This window comes from Mauremys reevesii, linkage group 9, assembly GCF_016161935.1.
Source record: "Mauremys reevesii isolate NIE-2019 linkage group 9, ASM1616193v1, whole genome shotgun sequence".
In the NCBI taxonomy this organism is placed as follows: domain Eukaryota; kingdom Metazoa; phylum Chordata; order Testudines; family Geoemydidae; genus Mauremys; species Mauremys reevesii.
Window position 1 is genome coordinate 27,252,813 of NC_052631.1, and position 16,707 is coordinate 27,269,519.

Below are 16,707 nucleotides of genomic sequence, written 5' to 3' on the forward strand. Positions count from 1 at the left end.
TTTGAGGTGCAAGACCTCATATTTATTATGAAATTATTGTAGCATCAGCAATGTCTATTTTATTTCAGAACTGGCTCTAACTGTTCTTTATTGTTTCTTCTAAGAATAATTATTAGTATTTAATGTATTTCTATGGTGTTTATCACCATAGTACTTGGGCATATTATCTGAGGATTCATTTAATTCCCATAAAGGGATTTAAATGTATATTAGCCCTTTAACTTATAGTAGGTTTTACTAGAACAACACCCGGTTACTGAGGCGAAAGAGGACTCGGAGGAAGCATTCTGGGATTTGTAAAGAAACCCACACTGCTGACTAATTTTAGGGCACTAGGCTGAAGTTCCATGGGTAGGGAGGACTGGAACTTGTATCTCCCCTGCTGCAGTGAGGGACCAAGACTGACAAATAGTATTTCCCTCCCAATCTTTCCAGGAGACCATGGGTAGCAGGGTTGCTGGGAAATGTAGTCCCTCCTAGCAGCCATGTTTGTAGTCCTGGCAAAACCTGCTGGGGAAGATATATAATTAGCACCCTTCCCACAAAGAGGGAGACAGGTTTTGCTGATATACTTTTTTGGAGTGTGGAAGGTTAGGCAAGTAAGTCTATTTTATGTCTTTATTTATTTTTAAGCCTATGTTTAGGCTGTGGAGAGGTATAAACACAGGTAGAGGAATTTTTTAATTTATATACTCAAAGGATGGCTGTGCCTTTTTTTTCTGTTTTGGCCAGCCACAAGGTTCCTGAGTGACTGCATAACTCTACTAGGAAAGAGTCTGCAATAAATATTTTGTAGTGGTAGGTTTTGTAGATTGGAGTAAATTTCACACTCATGGACCTATAACAAAGTCGTACTCCAGGCTCCCACAAATTCCACATTCCATGTAGGTAGATAACATGTGCATTTCCTTTTAGTTCACTGTTGCCATGTTTTTGTTGGATTTTTTTTTCTTTGCAACATCTATGGTATATTTCTTTGCACTTGTTTTAATAAACAAGCTGTCTTTTTCAAATAATTGTAATTACTGGTATAGGGACAATAAATCAGTTGCTATGTGTACACTTACCCAACTGTTGTTTTTCTCTTTTCTTCATGCCTATGTTTCTCTTTCCTCCCTGCTGTTTCTCTTTTACCTTCCTTTCCTATCACTCCTTTTTGGCTTCTCTCAGTCTTCCTTTTTCTGCTTTTTTTCACTCCTCTTAATATACCTTCTTATTTCCTAACTGCCATGCCCCAAAAGCAGAGGAAAAATTTGAAAGGAAGGCGTAGACATAAAAATACACAAATATGTAAAATTTATTTCTTTAAGATATACAATATGTTCTCTAATATCGGCATTTATTTTGTAAATAACTTACAGTAATATGAAAGATCACAGCAGGTTTATGTGGAATGGAAGTAAAGATGTTTATAAAATGTGGGACGGCTCATTCCTACACTGTTTTCTCAGGCAAAATACCCATTGAAGTCAGTCAACAGGTAGGGACTGATTTAGCAAGATATTCAAGTAAGCACCCGTCTGTATTCAAGCATGTTGGTAATCCCACTGACTTCAATGGGACTATGTGTGCTTAATTAGGCAGGGGCTTAATTAAGTACCTTGCTGAATTGGGACCATAATGAGAGAGAGAGAGAGAGAGAGAGAGAGTGTGTGTGTGTAAATGGAAGTTTCCCCTGAGTAGAGTAAGGAATATATAATCATAAGCAGGAAAACTACGAAACTCCAAACTTCAGTACATATAATTCTCTGCAATTAATTCAGTCCAGGGGTGTGTGGATTTGCCCTTCTGCAACTACTCACCCTGAAGTAGGAATAGGGCAAGACCCACCACACCCCTGAAAACCCATAAATGACCCACCAAACCTTGGATGGCAGAGAAATTCCATGGATAGCTTGGCATCTGCAAATCACAGGGGTACCTGCACAGAGAGTTTGTGGGTTTTTTAGTCATCTCCATCACCCTTGGCAACACTGCTCCCTATGGATACAAGGTTCCACAGTCTTCCCACCAGTTGGTGCTCCAACCCACTCTGAGGTAGTTTAGATGTTGGATCCAAATTTCTACAGATCAGGTAGTTAAACACCTAAGTATTGTCACTTACACCCACAATTAATGGTGGATGCAAAATGAGAGGCCAAGTTAAAAATATGTCCCTTTCAACAAAATACAGCAGAGTTCTTAGAATTAGAATTGTCATTTGAGGTGTTATTTATAGTACCTTTGTGGGGAACAGCTTTTCCTAGAGCCACCAGCTTTACTTTCTATTGAATCTGGCGACAGAACAATAACTTGATTTATGATGGGTGTCCTCAGAGAACACATTTTTCTAAATTTTCTTTCAAAACAAAAAAAGCTGCACATCTCATTACAATGCAGACATGATTTCTCTATATGTGAAGCCTTTCAGGCTGAAAATAACAAAACCCAACAGAGAGTAAAAAATCTTGCAATAATAACTGCAAAGAATAGTAATCAATCAGCCAAACAAGCCATGTTAACTAGAACACCAGAAAAACATTTGGGATGGGAGCCATAAAGGGAGTTATGTGTTGCAAGACTGAGTGTCACAGTACTTCACATTTAGGTGCCTAAAAAAATCATAGAACAACACTGTAATACACAAAGTTGTTAGGTGCCTAGGTTCTGCCTTGTACAATGAATGGGGAGAGAGATTTGCCTTAAAATCTGATCAACAAAAGCCAACATGCTACGTGCAGAGATGCTGACGACAGGGGTGTATGCTAACTCCATCCTGTCTTACGGAGATGGGCACCTAAGTCTGGGCTGCGGAGAGGTGCCTATCTCTGCTTCCAATCTACAAATGGGAACCTGCCACCTGGAGAGTCAGGCATCTTTGGTATCTGAGCTGCTTCTTGGGGGACTGAGTTAGGCGCCTCACTCCACACACAGCAGGGCATGGAGGGGTGCTGCCAGTACCCACCTTATAACTTTTAGCTTAGTAGCTAGAGTATGTGCCTAGAATGTGGGAGACCCAGATTCAATTCCCCCCTCTCCATTAGAGGGGGGAAAGGACTAATTAGGGGGATCTACCTCTCAGGAGAGTGCTCTAATACCGAGTTCTGAGATATTGTGATGTGAGGCTCCCTCAGTCTCTCCCGTTGAAGCTGTTCCACTGTGGATAAATAATGAGTGATTGGGGGAGTGGATGCCCCAGCCCAATCACTATTTAAGTATTTATCCACAGTAGAAGTGGAACAGTGACTGGGCGAGAGAGAGGAAATAACTCTGTGGTTGGGACATCCACCTGGCAGTTGGAGACCTGATCACCCTGCTCCAGTCATTCTTTCATTATTTATTCACAGTGGAACAGCTTCAACAGGAAAGATTAAAGGAAATCCACATCAGACTATCCCATAGTTCAGTGGTTATAGCACTCTCCTGAGAAGTGAAAGACTCCACTCTTCAAATCTTTTCTCCATGCTCTGGCAGAGGGAGGAATTGAAATGCTCTAACTGCTGGGCTAAAAGCTACAGGGAGTGCCAGCAATGCCTCTCTCTCCCTCCCTCAGAGTTTGGAATGGGACCTGATAGGCATGCTCAGAGGCCCTGCATGGGACTTAAATGGATTAATATCTATCTTCGCTCCAGTTCGTGAGTCACTCCGGAACTTAGGCGGCAGATAGGCACCCAAGTGCCTAGAGCAAGGCAGCAACATGCTTGCCCAAGTGTCTAAAACTCAGATGCCTAGGTTAGGTGCTGAGTGAGTTAGGCAGCAGCCAAGTAGGAGTTTTGTGGATTCAGTAGTGCTGCGCAGGGGGACTTAAGTGCCCAAGTTGCTTCATGGATAGCACTCTTTCTTCCAAACAGGAAAGAGATTATGCTACATTAGCAGTTTCTCTTGTAGCATATTTCAATATACTGCATTGCAGGGGTAGAGTGTTATCAGCGGTTATATGCAGGAGATGAAGTCAGGACTCCTGGTCTAGCTTTAGGCCTATTCCACCAATTCCCCCGAATCGGGCCCCGCGCCCAGTGAAAATCCCTTCCCTGGCTAGAGGCGCCTTTTTAATTTTTACTCAACCTGGCAGCGCTTTGGGTGTTCAGCGGCATTTCAGCAGCGGGTCCTTTGCTTACTCAGGGTTTTCGGCGACACTTCGGCAGCGGGTCCTTCGGTGCTACTGAACACCTGGAGCAAGTGAAGGACCCACCGCTAAAGTGGCGCCAAAGACTCAGAGCAGCGCCCGGTGAATACAAGTCCTACATCATTTTTTAAACATTTTTTTTTAAGTCATCCCTGCCAGGGCCTTGTCAAAACAGTTTGAATTGGACCTTGCACTTCCTAAAGACGGCCCTGCCCTTAGAAACCCTAACCCTAGCTCCAACTGCCCTACCCTTAGGAACCCTAACCCTAGCTCCAAGTGTCCTACCCTTAGGAACCCTAACCCTAGCTCCAGCTGCCCTACCCTCTTAGGAACCCTAACCCTAGCTCCAAGTGCCCTACCCTTAGGAACCCTAACCCTAGCTCCAAGTGCCCTACCCATAGGAACCCTAACCTTAGGGGGGGCGCCCTACCCATAGGAACCCTGACCCTAGCTCCAAGTGCCCTACCCATAGGAACCCTAACCATAGCTCCAAGTGCCCTACCCTTAGGAACCCTAACCTTAGGGTGGGGTGCCCTACACATAGGAACCCTAACTCTGGCTACAATTGCCCTACCCATAAAAACCCTAACCCTAGCTCCAACTGCCCTAGGCATAGGAACCTTAACCCTAGAGCGGGAAGCCCTACCTATAGGAACCCTAACCCTCGCTCCAACTGCCCAACCCTTAGGTACCTGAACGCTAGCTCCAAGTTTCCTACCCTTAGGAACCCTAACCCTAGGGCGGGAAGCAGTACACCTAACCCTAGCTCCAAGTGCCCTACCCATAGGAACCCTAATCCTAGGGGAGGGTGCCCTACCCATAGGAACCCTAAGCCTAGCACCCTGTGCCCTATTCATAGGAACCCTAACCCTAAGCTCCATGTCCCCTACCCTTAGGAACCCTAACCCTAGCGTCCAGTGCCCTATGCATAGGAACCCTAACCCTAGGGCAGGGTGCCCTACCCATAGGAACCCTAAGCCTAGCACCCTGTGCCCTATTCATAGGCACCCTAACCCTAAGCTCCATGTGCCCTACCCTTAGGAACCCTAACCCTAGCTCCCAGTGCCCTATGCATAGGAACTCTAACCCTAGGGCGGGGTGCCCTATCCATAGGATCCCTGACCCTAGCTCCCAGTGCCCCACCCATAGCAATCCTAACCCTAGGGCGGGAAGCCCTACCCATACAATCCCTAATCCTAGCTCCAAGTTCCCTACTCATAGGAACCCAAACCTTAGATCCAAGTGCCCTACCCATAGGAACCCTAACCCTAGCTCCCAGTGCCCTACACTTAACAACCCTAACCGTAGGGCAGGAAGCCCTACCCATAAGAACCCTAACGCTAGGGCGAGGCACCCTACCCATACGAACCCTAACCCTAGCTCAAAGTGCCCTACCGTTAGGAACCCTAACCCTAGCTCCAAATGTCCTACCCAAAGGAACCCTAACCATAGCTCCAATTGCCCTACCCTTAGGAACACTAATCCTAGGGCGGGAAGCCCTACCCATAGGAACCCTAACCCTAGCTCCATGTGCTCTACCCTTAGGAACCCTAACCCTAGCTCCCAGTGCCCTAGCCTTAGCAACCCTAACCCTAGGGCGGGAAGCCCTACCCATTGGAACCCTAACCCTAAGGCGGGACGCCCTACCCATAGGAAACCTAATCCTAGCTCCAAGTGCCCTAACCTTAGAAACCCTAACCCTAGGGCAGGAAGCCCTACTCTTAGGAATCCTAACCCTACCTCTAAGTGCCCTATGCATAGGAACCCTAACCCTTGGGTGGGAACCCCTACCCATAGGAACCGTAACATTAGCTCCAAATGCCCTACCCTTAGAAACCCTAACCCTAGGGTGGGAAGCCCTACCTATAGGAACCATAACCCTAGCTCCATATGCCCTACACTTAGGAACCCTAACCCTAGCTCCACGTGCCCTACACTTCGGAACCCTAACCCTAGTTCAATATGCCCTACACTTAGGAACCTGAACCATAGCTCTCAGTGCCCTACACATAGGAGCCCTAACCCTAGGGTGGGGTGCCCTATCCATAGAAACCCTAACCCTAGCTCGAAGTGCCTTACCCTTAGAAACCCTAACCCTAGGGTGGGAAGCCCTACCTGAAGGAACCCTAAACTTGCTCCAAATGCCCTACCCATAGGAACCCTAACCCTAGCTCCAAATGCCCTACACTTAGGAACCCTAACCCTAGCTCCATGTGCCCTACCCTTAGAAATCCTAACCCTAGGGTGGGAAGCTGTACACATAGGATCCCTAACTGTAGCTCCAAATGGCCTACCAATAGGAACCCTAACCCGAGGGTGGGAAGCACTACTCATAGGATCCCTGACCCTAGCTCCCAGTGCCCCACCCATGGCAACCCTAACCCTAGGGCGGGAAGCCCTACCCATACGATCCCTAATCCTAGCTCCAAGTTCCCTACTCATAGGAACCCAAACCTTAGATCCAAGTGCCCTACCCATAGGAACCCTAACCCTAGCTCCCAGTGCCCTACACTTAACAACCCTAACCGTAGGGCGGGAAGCCCTACCCATAAGAACCCTAACGCTGGGGCGAGGCACCCTACCAATACGAACCCTAACCCTAGCTCAAAGTGCTCTACCGTTAGGAATCCTAACCATAGCTCCAATTGCCCAGCCTTAGGAACCCTAATCCTAGGGCGGGAAGCCCTACCCATAGGAACCCTAACCCTAGCTCCAAGTGCCCTACCCTTAAAAACCCTAATTCTAGGGCCTGAGGCCCTACCCTTAGGAATCCTTGTTGCATCGCAGGCGTATATGAACAAAGCTCAACAATCTGTGTGATTGGCAGCCAAGTCATTTATTTTTCTCCAGCATGCTCTTATATACAATTAAGGTCAAGCAATCAAGCAATTGCTAATTGATTAACAAGGTACAAACAAGCACAGCTGTGACTTCATAGGGTAATTGTCATCCCGTCCCACTTTCTAATTTATTATCCTGTTTACTGCCTACCAGCAGATAAGAACTAGCCTCATCCTAGAAACTTGCATGTCAGTTTCTCACACTCCCTAACGCCAAGTTAGCAACATATTCCCACAAATCCTAACCCTAGCTCCAAGTGCCCTACCCTTAGGAACCCTAACCCTAGGGCGGGAAGCTCTACCCATGGGAACCCTAATCCTAGCTCCAAGTGCCCTACCCTTAGTGGTAGTAGCACCAACTCACTGTGTAGCCCAGAGGTGGGGAAACTACGACCAATCATACCATTCTGCCTGGCTCTTGAGATCTCAGCCGGGGAGGCTAGCCCCGTGGCCCCTGCCCTTCTGTCCCCCCTCCCCTGCAGCCTCAGCTCGCCATGCCACCAGCGCTCTGGGCAGCGGGGCTGCGAGCTCCTGCCGGGCAGCATGGCTGCAAGGGCCACCGGCCTGCCCCGGTGCTCTAGACTGCATGGTGGCATGACTGGCTCCGGCCGGGCAGTGTGACTGCTAGTCCTGGTGCTCTGAGTGGCATGGTAAGGGGGTGGGGAGCAGAGGGGTTGGATAAGGGGCAGGGGATTCCAGGGGGCAGTTGGATTGGTGTGGGAGTCCCAGGGGGGCCTGTCAGGGAGCAGGGGTGTGGGTAGGTGTCGGGGCAGTCAGGGGACAGAGAGCAGAGGGGGTTGGATAGAGGGTGGTGTACAGGGGGTGGTTAGGGCAGGGGGTCCTGGGAGGGGGCGGTCAGGGGACAAGGAGTGGTGGGTGCGGGTTGAATGGGTTGGGTTTCTGAGGGCGGAAGTTGGTGGGCAGGAAGTGGGAGGGGGCGAGGGCCAGACTGTTTGGGGAGGCACAGCCTTCCCTACCCGGCTGGCCCTCCATACAGTTTTGGAAACCTGATGTGGCCCTCAGGCCAAAAAGTTTGCCCACCCCTGGTGTAGCTTATGGTAAGTGACAGTCTCTTAGTCTCTCTGTGCTTCAGTTTACCTAGCTGTAAAATGAGGGTTATATTTTCTACTTCACAGAGGAGTTATGATAATTTAGAAATAAAGTACTTTGTTTTCCTCAGATAAAAGGTGCAATGAAGGCAACTTTTTATTATCCTTTATCTTTAAGAGATCTATACTGCTGAGAGGAGAGATTGTACATAGCAGGACAGGAAATCAGAGATTTCCTGGGAGTCTCCTGCCTTCACTCATTTCATCTTCTGTGCAAAAATGGGGCTGTAATGTGCACAGAGCCTGACAACCCTGCTATATATGGGCAAGGACCTTCTGACCGGCCCTGATCTCAGGGAGAGTAAAAGGACAAATGGAAAGATCATTAGTCAGTTCAGGAAATGGGGGCAGAGTACTGAGCTAGAATGGGTAAGTGGGAGCATGATTGGGGGAATAGGTGAGGAATCAGCAACTCAAAAGGGTGGTTGGCTGAAATTGCTTATTTATTCCTAAAGAAGCATCAGCAGTGAGTCATTTAAGCTTTATTACAATGAGGATAAAAAGACTTTTTAGAAGGGTATAATGAAACATGGAATAAGAGTTCTTAGTTCAGAAGGAAAACTGTTGCCTTATGTCAGAGGTGGGCAAACTACAGCGGCCCCCGGGACCGTCCTGCCCAGCCCCGAGCTCCTGGCCTGGGAGGCTCTCCCCCTTGCCCCTCCCCTGCTGTCCCCCCTCCCCCGCAGCCTCAGTTTGCTTGCTGCGCCACTGGCGCAATGCTCTGGACGGCAGGGCTGTGAGCTCCTGGGGGCAGCACAGCTGCAGAGCTGGGGCATGACCTGATCTCTGTGCTGTGTGGTGGCGGTGGTGGTGTAGCCCGGCTCCAGCCGGGCAGTGTGGCTGTAGCGCCGCCAGCCACCGGTACTCCAGGCAGCGCAGTAAGGGGGCAGGGAGCAGGGGGTTGGATAGAGGGTAGGGGAGTTCGGGGTGGGGGTATGGATGGTGGTTGGGGGGGAAATGGGGTTGAATGAGGGCAGGGGTCCCGGGGGGGAGTCAGGAAGAAGGGGGGGTTGGCTGGGGTGGCGGGGGACAGTCAGGGGACAGGGAGAAGGGGTGGTAGGATGAGACAGTGGTCCCAGGGGGGCCGTCAGGAATGAGAGGAGGGGTTGGATGGGGCAGCGGGGGTCCAGGGATGGTTGGGGATGGGTAGCGGGGGTGTGTGGCTGGGGCAGGGGTCCCGGGGGGCCCGTCAGGGAACAGAGGGGGTTGGATGGGGCAGGAGTTGGTGGGGGGAGTAGATAAGAGGTGGGGGCCAGGCCCCTCCCCTAACCAGCCCTCCATACAATTTACAAAACCTGATGCGGCCCTCAGGCCAAAAAGTTTGCCCACCCCTGCCTTATGTGTTGGTGGGAGGGCGGAGGGAATAACTTCAAGTGGGCAATAATACTCTGTGTCTTTCTGTACTATATCCCACTGTCAGTTACATTTTAACTGCATGGTCTTGTCTATATTATAAATTCTGTAGTGTATATTGTGAGCTGACCTTGCAGTCCATATTAGGGCAAAATCGTCTATGGGAAATCTGCCTGAGTAAAATTTCAGAATTGGGCTCCTTATATGATTTCATACAAAATGAATCACTTCAGTGAGGAAAAAAAAACAAAACACCAGTAAATTAAGTATTATTTGTCACTTCAGGCCCTATAAAGGACTGTGGTAAAAATATAAATTCTGTTTAATAAAATATCCCTAACATCTTCAGAGGCCCTTTGATGCTGGGGATTTTCTGAAGACTCTAGCATTTGTTACCAAGAGAACAGAGATTGACTAACCATTCTTAAAATAGGCAGAATTATCCTAGGATTAGGATTTATCCAGCGATCAAATTTCTGTTTTATTTTAGACACCATCATACAGTAGGTTTACTAGTCAGATACTAAGCCATATTACTTAATTAAAATGCACTTAAGAATTTTGAATGCTGGTGTTAATATTTTCTAAAGAGTATTTAAGCATTAATTTGCAGGGAAAAAACACATCAGGAATTGCACTTTACCGACAGGAGACCTGATCCTGCAAGGTGATGAGCAACCTGAAATCCTGGAATCACAAAGACTGGGGTGGGGTGAGAGAAAGAGATCTGTAACCTACCATCTTTGCGAGTCATCACAGGATGCTTTTTTCTTTAGGTTACTGGTTCAGCTAGAACAGGGGTCGGCAACCTTTCAGAAGTGGTGTGCCGAGTCTTCATTTATTCACTCTAATGTAAGGTTTTGCGTGCCAGTAATACATTTTAACATTTTTAGAAGGTCTCTTTCTATAAGTCTATATAATCTATAACTAAATTATTGTTGTATGTAAAGTAAATAAAGTTTTTAAAATGTTTAAGAAGCTTCATTTAAAATCAAATTAAAATGCAGAGCCCCCCGGACCAGTGACCAGGACCCGGGCAGTGTGAGTGCCACTGAAAATCAGCTCCCGTGCCGCCTTTAGCACACGTGCCATAGGTTGCCTACCCCTGAGCTAGAACCTTGGTGAATAACTATTGCATTTTTTCTCTTCTGATGGCTGTTAAGTTACCTACGTGAAACTAATGTGATGGTTTCAGTCAAGCTCCTAGTGGATAAATGTCAGTGTCATAAACTCCACTACCCTAGCTGGTGTCCAATGACCAAACAGGCATTATTAGGCTATCATTTTAACACCCCTACAGAGATAGTCCCTGCACATCAAGGATGAGGCCCATTAAATGTGATATAGGGAAGCTGGGCCTGTCATTATTTGGGCTGTACATGTTCTGTGGACAAACAGAGGCCTATAATCTCCAGTACTCAGTCATTCTTCCTGAGTGCTAAATTCTCTGACATTCATACTCCCACTGATTCAGACATAAGGGGGAAATTCCATATAGGACAGACATGTCATGAAGGAGGCACATGATCTCTTAAGCCTTGTCTACATTCCATTTTTTGTAAGAATTCCCATTACTGCTAATACTGATACAGCTGCATTGATGTTAGCCATGTTGGGATCTCTAGCATAGACGTCTCTCTAGCTCCAGCAGCCATTTTCAGCAGCACCTGGCCAGTTAGACGTGCAGGGCTGCTTGACAGAATGCTGAAAATAGCTGCTGGAGAGAGATCTCCATTCAGGCTCCTCCCAACACTGGCAAATCGGGGCAGGTGTTTACAAAAACTTCACTGGTAAGATTCCTATAGTAGACAAAACCATAAAGTCTGATTTAGCTACCTAACCCATAGCATTCCAATTGCTGACTCCTGCTAAGTGTGACTTTCAGCACACACACACACACACACATATAATATCTCCAGACTTATTGATTTCTCCTCCAGTGAAAAGCCAGCCTGCAAGGTTCTCTCATGTATATCTCAGTAGAAGGCAACAATATTTTTGTTATTTTCAAACAATACTGATCATGACTATCAACCTGCTTTAGTAAATAAATTTTGGCATAAACAAAAAAATATAAACAGCAAAACTTGAAACAAAATTAAAGGATTATATTTTGTGAACTGTTCCAAAGTCAGGAGCCCTTTACTGCCACAAGCGGCCAGAGCATCTCAGCTAATCTCAGTTGCCCAATGGAGTATAGAAATAAAATTATGAAAGAGGATGGGGATTTGGGAGAGAATGCAGACAGACAAACCAACTCCCTTCTGACATCTCAATCTCACCACTCACCAGTACATTGCTCCAAGTATGGCAACAGTGGAGAGTGAAGTGAAGGAACTGCATCTGTCACAATCCTACCATTCAACAATAGGCTATTCATGGGTGAGCACCAGAGGGAGATGGGAGGAGCGCAGAACCCTGGTTCTGATCCAAAGCATAATGAAGTCCATGGAAAAACTCCCATTAGTCATTTTGGGAGAGTATGCCAGCTCAACTTCTCACTTAATGTAGACAGCATTTTTAATCTGAGGAACTCAGAGTCCCAGGGCAATTACTGTATGTATGTCCTCTTAGTCGTTCAGCATAGGCACACACTCTCCAGCTTCTGGCTCCCGAGCCATTGCCTTTTCTCTCTCCCTCCTGACCAAGGTATCTCCAGGCTGAACAGTTGCATGCTTTCTGTGTTAGTCCCAGCAAAAGACAGTCTACCTAAACAGGCTTGTTTACTTTCTCTTCAGAAGTTAACAGAATAGAACGTCAGAGTTACAAACACCTCGGGAATGGAGGTTGTTCATAACTCTGAAACATTCATAACTCTGAACAAAATGTTATGGTTGTTCTTTCAAAAGTGTACAACTGAACATTGACTTAGTAAAGTTTCAAACCTATATTATATAGAAGAAAAATGGTGTTTTTAACCATCCTAATTTCAATGAAACAAGCACAGAAACAGTTCCCTTACCTTGTCAATTTTTTTTTAAATTTCCCTTTATTATTTTAGTAGTTTGTGTTTAACACAGTACTGTATTATATTTGCCTTTTTTTGCATTGGGTGGGAGAATCTCTGCTGCTGCCTGATTGTGTACTTCTGGTTCCAAATGAGGTGGGTTTGACTGGTCAGTTTGTAAGGCTATGTCTACACTACAGCCAGCAGTGATGCTCTGAGATCAATCGACTGGCAGTCAATTTAGCGAGTCTAGTGAAGACCCACCCAATCGACAGCAGATTGCTCTCCAGTCGACCCCTGTACTCTACCCCCGACAAGAAGAGTAAGGTAAGTCGATGGGAGAGTTTCTCCCGTTGACCCCCCGCCCTTCCTTCCCATGGTGTACGTCGACTCCAGTTACGTTATTCACGTAGCTGGAGTTGCATAGTGTAGGTTGACTTACCGCAGTAGTGTAGCCATAGCCTAACTCTGGTGCTTGTAATTCTGAGGTTCTACTGTAACTGCCAACAGTTAAGTTACCACAGTTGTTTCTATGCAAGCATATTTTATTCTTAAACTAAAAGCTCTACAGAGAAGACCTATTCAGATCAATTAAAGAATCTACACACATGCTAAGAAGCTTACCAGAGATCACCTCCCAACCCCCATTTCCACAAAGGCTCTGGCCAGTGTCAGTCCTTCTAACCTTTCCCTGAGTATGAAGCTCTCAATGGACCAGAGGTCCTGCCTGTCTGCTGGATCAGAATGAAGGCCCGAGTGTAAACTGAGCCATAGAGAGACTGTGGTATGTCTCAGGTCAAAGAGTAAGTTAATGGCATGTGAAAAACAAGGGTGGTAGAACCAGGAGGGCAGTGGGGGGCCCCCACAATAGAAATACTGCTGGAGCTAATTTATGTTTCCAACTCTGCTCCCCATCCCCTCTGACTCCACCCCACTCTCCCCAGCTCCATTTACTCCCTCTCCATTAGCTGATTGGCTCTCCAATCAATCAGGTTATGGCCAACATACCTCCCCTCCAGCAGTGCGTTGGGGCAAGGCATCTTTCCACACTCTACTATTCAAAGTGCACGGCTGCTGCTTCTGGTGGAGAACCCAAGAATCCTAAAGCTTATTCCCATGCTCTAAACAATAGCTCTCACACCACAAACTATTGGCCTTTATATTTACTTTTTTTTTTTTTTTAATATAAGTAGCTAATGTTTCTCACGGTGGATTCAGAAGTGTAAATAGACAAATAAAGTTGTTATGGTAACATGAATAAATGTGGCTTAGACTTATTTACAAGACACTTTGCAGATGGCAATAAGCAAACATTTCAGTTTAACAGCTGCCAAGGATCCTTGTTTGATGACTCTCAGTGCTTTAATCAGTAGCACTTTGACTAAGCATAGTTACTGATTGCGTGGACAGTGGGTAGGATGGTAGAAGTAGGATTAGCTTGGATCCTGTATGTACATGTTTGAAACTTGTTCACACTTGCCTTAATCAATATGTGGTTTGTTGGTTGCACTAAGCGCATGGGTGGGAGAATTCCCGCCCCCCTCCACCTAATTCAGCTGAGCTAGAGAAACACATTAATGACATTGTATCTCATGGTCAGTGCTGCCTGTTACTGCAGGGCTTTTTCTGGCAGGCATTTGTTTTGAAGAGAAGAAACTCTTTGCATTTAGGCTCAATATTTGTAGTCTTCTCTGGCTCGTTGTAGTATGGATTTTGCTTTTTTGTTTTTGTCTTTTGTCATTAATCGTGGATATGAACTTGGCAAGGCATGTGTTTTGGTAGCTCAGCAAGGTCCTAGCAGTTTTTAAGAGTGTTTTGCAAGATGAGGATTTTCATAGCTTTTGAAGGATTTTGTGAATCTTTTGACATTTCATCAGACCAAACTGTGCAAGCCGTAAAACTGATGATAAAGGTAGGTGCTTAACTAATTATCAAGCTAATTATTTTTAATTTTGATATGTTTAACTTATGGTTTAAATACACGTATATTATAAATTTATACTGCATAGTATTCCCTATTCTAATGTAAGGGAGTTCATTTTATAGGTCTTCTGGCTGCCTATCCCTGATTTCTGTGTAAGGCTTCTGAGACTCTTACTGCCTGATTTTCAGGTTTAGCCAAGCTCTGCTTGTTGCAATATGAAAGATGGGGCAGCAGGCAAAGCTACCGTTATACTACCATTATAATAGACAGGCTCCTGGTGAAAGTTAGAGCAATCTCGGGGCTACTTTAACTTGCATTTGGCTGCCAGCAGCCAGCCCCAAGTGAGAATCCTCAGGAATCCAATAGCACCCTGGTTACACATCTCTTTCTCCCTAGCCATGTTTCCCACATAGACTCTACTGATTCGCGGGCAGCGGGGCGGGAGGGGAAGAAATGGAGCGGAGTGTTCAGGGGAGGAGGCGGAGGCGGAGCAGTGGTGAGCTGGGGCCAGCTGCCGGCTCACCTACCCACCCGCCACTGCCTGCCCACTCACTCGCTCGCCTCCTGAGTCCCCCTCCCTCACCTGCCGCCGCACGCCGCACAATGAGCCCACGCGGGCCGCATGTTGTGCAGGCCTGGTTTACAGGCTCAGTGGCATTGTGTCAGAGGAAATTCAGACAAGCATTGGTCTCTCTGCGAAGGCATCTTTTTGAACCACTGATAAGAAGCAGCACAATTTTATGTGAAATCTGATTGTCTCCAGCATCAGTAGCTCTGGGAACGGTGTTCCAGTTCATGGGCGCAACTGGGAAAGTGTTCAGAGCTAGCATGTGTGTTTGTGTAGAGCGTCAAGGGAACAGTCAATGGAGGAAGGAAGACCCTGTGAGATGCCCCAGTCAAGGCTGGGATTAAAAGAGAGACCTGATTCCCCAGAGGTCTCAAATTGTCACCACCAAACTCCAGGCACATGTGCAGCAACTTGCACTCTACATTACATGGTGCCAGAATGATCACAGTGACATTTCAACTTGCTCCTTGTGAGATGAGACTCCTGTGATTCAGGAGTCCCTGTGGCTGCAGGTTTAGCTGGATTGTCTGAATTAACCCTATGTTGTTTTATGCATTTACTTTGACACAGCAAGGAAAAGCACTATTTATGTCACATTCGTCCTTTCAAGGAGGGAGTCCAGAGTAGTTGCACAGTCAGGCTCACACTTTAAAAATGGCTTCTAATTTTGGTGTCCTCAAGTTCTGATGCCAGCTATGAATATGTAGGGTGAGATTTTCAAAAGCACTCAGTTTGGTTTAACTCTGCTCCCACTGAAGTCAATGGGAGTTGTTTACATGGGATCAGATAGGCCAGGGGTTGACAACCTTTCAGAAGTGGTGTGCCGAGGCTTCATTTATTTATTCACTCTAGTTTAAAGTTTCACGTGCCAGTGATACCTTTTAACATTTTTAAAAGGTCTCTTTCTATAAGTCTATAATCTATAACTAAACTATTGTTGTATGTAAAGTAAATAAGGTTTTTAAAATGTTTAAGAAGCTTCATTTAAAAGTAAATTAAAATGCAGAGCCCCCCTGGACTGGTGGCCAGGACCCGGGCAGTGTGAGTGCCACTGAAAATCAGCTTGTGTGCCACCTTTGGCACGCATGCCATAGGTTGCCTACCCCTGAGATAGGCCAATACAGAGCTCTTTAGAAAATCCCACCTGACATCTAATTCAGGTATCTAAATATTCATTAGGTGCCTCATTTTAGGCACCCAAGTTTGAAGCTGGTAAAATAATATAATATAATATAATAAATTAATAATATAATAATATATATATGTAGTCTAGGTCCCTAAAGTTGGGCACCCAAACATATGAGGTAACCAAAAGCAGAGGCCACTTGGAAAAACTTGAGCTTTCATAACTCCACAGCAAGAAGGTCACAGCCTCTATTTTTGCTTTAGCTTTGTGTCACTTGTAATGGATCAGATGTATTCATTTGTAGCAGCAACACTTCATCACGTTCTTTAGCCTCCTATACACACAGAATTTTTGTAATTTATAAGCAAAAAATATACCTAGCCTAAATCAAGGCTCTTAGATCTCAACACTATTTTTTTTTCAAAACAAAAAGGTATCAATCTTGTATCTAGCAGTTGTATGTTCTTAGAACACTTTACTTGGACTGTAAGCCCTGTGGGGCAAAGAGCAGTTTCTCAGGCACTAATGTAAGATACATATGTAGGGATATTAAAGAAGGTTTATATTAAACATGGTTTATATGAAAAATGACTTATTGTTAACTGATGCCTTATAACTAAAGGTTTATGTTAAAAGTAAATTTGTGATTCTAACCTGCAAGCCACCAGCTGTGTCTGTGTGAAGCCTGCTCAAAGAAATACTTTGTATAAAACTTGTTAAACATTAATTAACTCT

At 45.9% G+C, this 16,707-nt stretch overlaps 1 protein-coding gene across 8 annotated transcripts in view; it reads left to right on the forward strand.

The window, feature by feature from the left end:
• Nucleotides 1-16,707, forward strand: part of ANKUB1 (ankyrin repeat and ubiquitin domain containing 1) — a 45,696-nt gene that overhangs the window by 1,796 nt on the left and 27,193 nt on the right. The window contains exon 1 of one of the 8 annotated variants that reach the window (XM_039487873.1): nucleotides 12,540-12,681. The exons of 5 other annotated variants lie outside the window; for them this stretch is intronic. Coding sequence is in view for 2 of the 3 variants with exons in the window: in XM_039487867.1 (XP_039343801.1) it covers nucleotides 14,177-14,266 (90 nt within the window). In the remaining variant the exon portion in view is untranslated. Of the gene's footprint in view, nucleotides 1-12,539; nucleotides 12,682-13,797; nucleotides 14,267-16,707 lie in introns of those variants that run through there. 2 more of the 8 variants (XM_039487867.1, XM_039487865.1) reach the window with 2 other exon arrangements.